Source organism: Lolium perenne, chromosome 1, assembly GCF_019359855.2.
Source record: "Lolium perenne isolate Kyuss_39 chromosome 1, Kyuss_2.0, whole genome shotgun sequence".
NCBI classification, from domain to species: domain Eukaryota; kingdom Viridiplantae; phylum Streptophyta; class Magnoliopsida; order Poales; family Poaceae; genus Lolium; species Lolium perenne.
Genome location: NC_067244.2, coordinates 207,060,178 through 207,061,507, shown reverse-complemented (window position 1 = coordinate 207,061,507; position 1,330 = coordinate 207,060,178). Strand labels below are relative to the sequence as shown.

Here is a 1,330-nt window from a genome sequence, read left to right as displayed (position 1 = left end):
TTGGGTGATCCACTTAAGGGAAACTTGCTGCTGTTCTACAAACCTCTGCTCTTGGAGGCCCAACACTGTCTACAGGAAAAGGAGGGGGCGTAGACATCAAACCACGTAAGCAGACTCAGCAATGATGAAGACGATGTTCTAGCAAACATCGGGTCACAATGCTACCTATACCACCAGGAGTATTTTGGGTAGAAATCAGCGAGAGGTCAACTATGCCGAAGAAGCCCGTAGTAGAAAAGAAGCAGGAGAAAAATGATAAGTTGAAGAAATCCTTGGGCGCTGCGATAACCCCAGAACCGTCGGCTTCAGACGAAGAAGACGAGCCTGAAGAGGTGATGATGATACAAACTCCATGGATGCAAGTGTACCTGGCATACATTACAAGGAAAGAAATACCGGAGGACCCAATGGAGGCGCGAAGGTTTATCAGGAGATGCAAAGCATTTACAGTGGTTAAGGGAGAGCTATACAAATGCAATATATCAGGCGTCCTGCAGAGATGTGTCACACCCGAAGAAGGACAATTAATACTCAAGGATATACACGATGGGATATGTGGCCACCACGCTAGCAGCCGAGCAATTGCAGCCAAGGCTTTTCGAGCAGGATTCTACTGCCTTTCAGCCATAGATGACGCAAAGAATATCGTGTGCACTTGTGAAGCATCCCAGAGGTTTGCCTCCAAGCCACACGCCCCAGCAGCGAAGCTAATGCCAATACCTTTGGCTTGGCCATTCCCCCAATAGGGGCTAGACATGGTGGGAAAACTGCACAAGTCCTGGCCAGGAGGACATGTTTATTTACTTGTGGCAGTCGACAGATTCATCAAGTGGAATGAAGAAAAGCCAGTAACATCGGCAGACGCAACAGCAACAATATATTTTATCGAAGGCATAGTTTTTCGGTTCGGCGTCCCAAACAGCATTGTGACGGACAACGGCAACAATTTCACCTCTCGAGAAATCAAGGATTACTGTGAAGGACTGGGCATCAAGTTACAGTTTGCGTCCGTAGCACATCCACAAACCAATGGCCAAGTGGAGAAAGCGAACGGCCTCATCTGCAATGAGATCAAGAAACGCATGATGGCGCCACTCGAAAAAGCAAGACACGCTTGGGTCGACAAGTTACCCTCTGTGTTGTGGAGCATGCGGACAACACCAAATGCAACAACTGAAGAGACTCCTTTCTTCCTAGTTCATGGTGCTGAAGCTGTACTCGCGATAGAAATCGAACATAACTCCCCTCGAGTTGCGGAATACGAAGAAGAGGCCTCGGAAAGGGCACTCGAAGATGATGTTGACGTAGTCGATGAATCAAGAGATATCGC

At 48.0% G+C, this 1,330-nt stretch overlaps 1 protein-coding gene across 1 annotated transcript; it reads left to right on the top strand.

The window, feature by feature from the left end:
* Positions 1-212: 212 nt before the first annotated feature.
* LOC127336790 (uncharacterized) lies at positions 213-746 on the top strand. The gene has a single exon (XM_051363634.1). It carries the CDS (start codon positions 213-215, stop codon positions 744-746), a length of 534 nt encoding a protein of 177 aa, XP_051219594.1.
* Positions 747-1,330: the final 584 nt, after the last annotated feature.

Bases quoted from the DNA above. Each gene is read 5' to 3' on its own strand.
- LOC127336790 (XM_051363634.1), top strand. From the start codon at position 213: ATGCCGAAGAAGCCCGTAGTAGAAAAGAAGCAGGAGAAAAATGATAAG.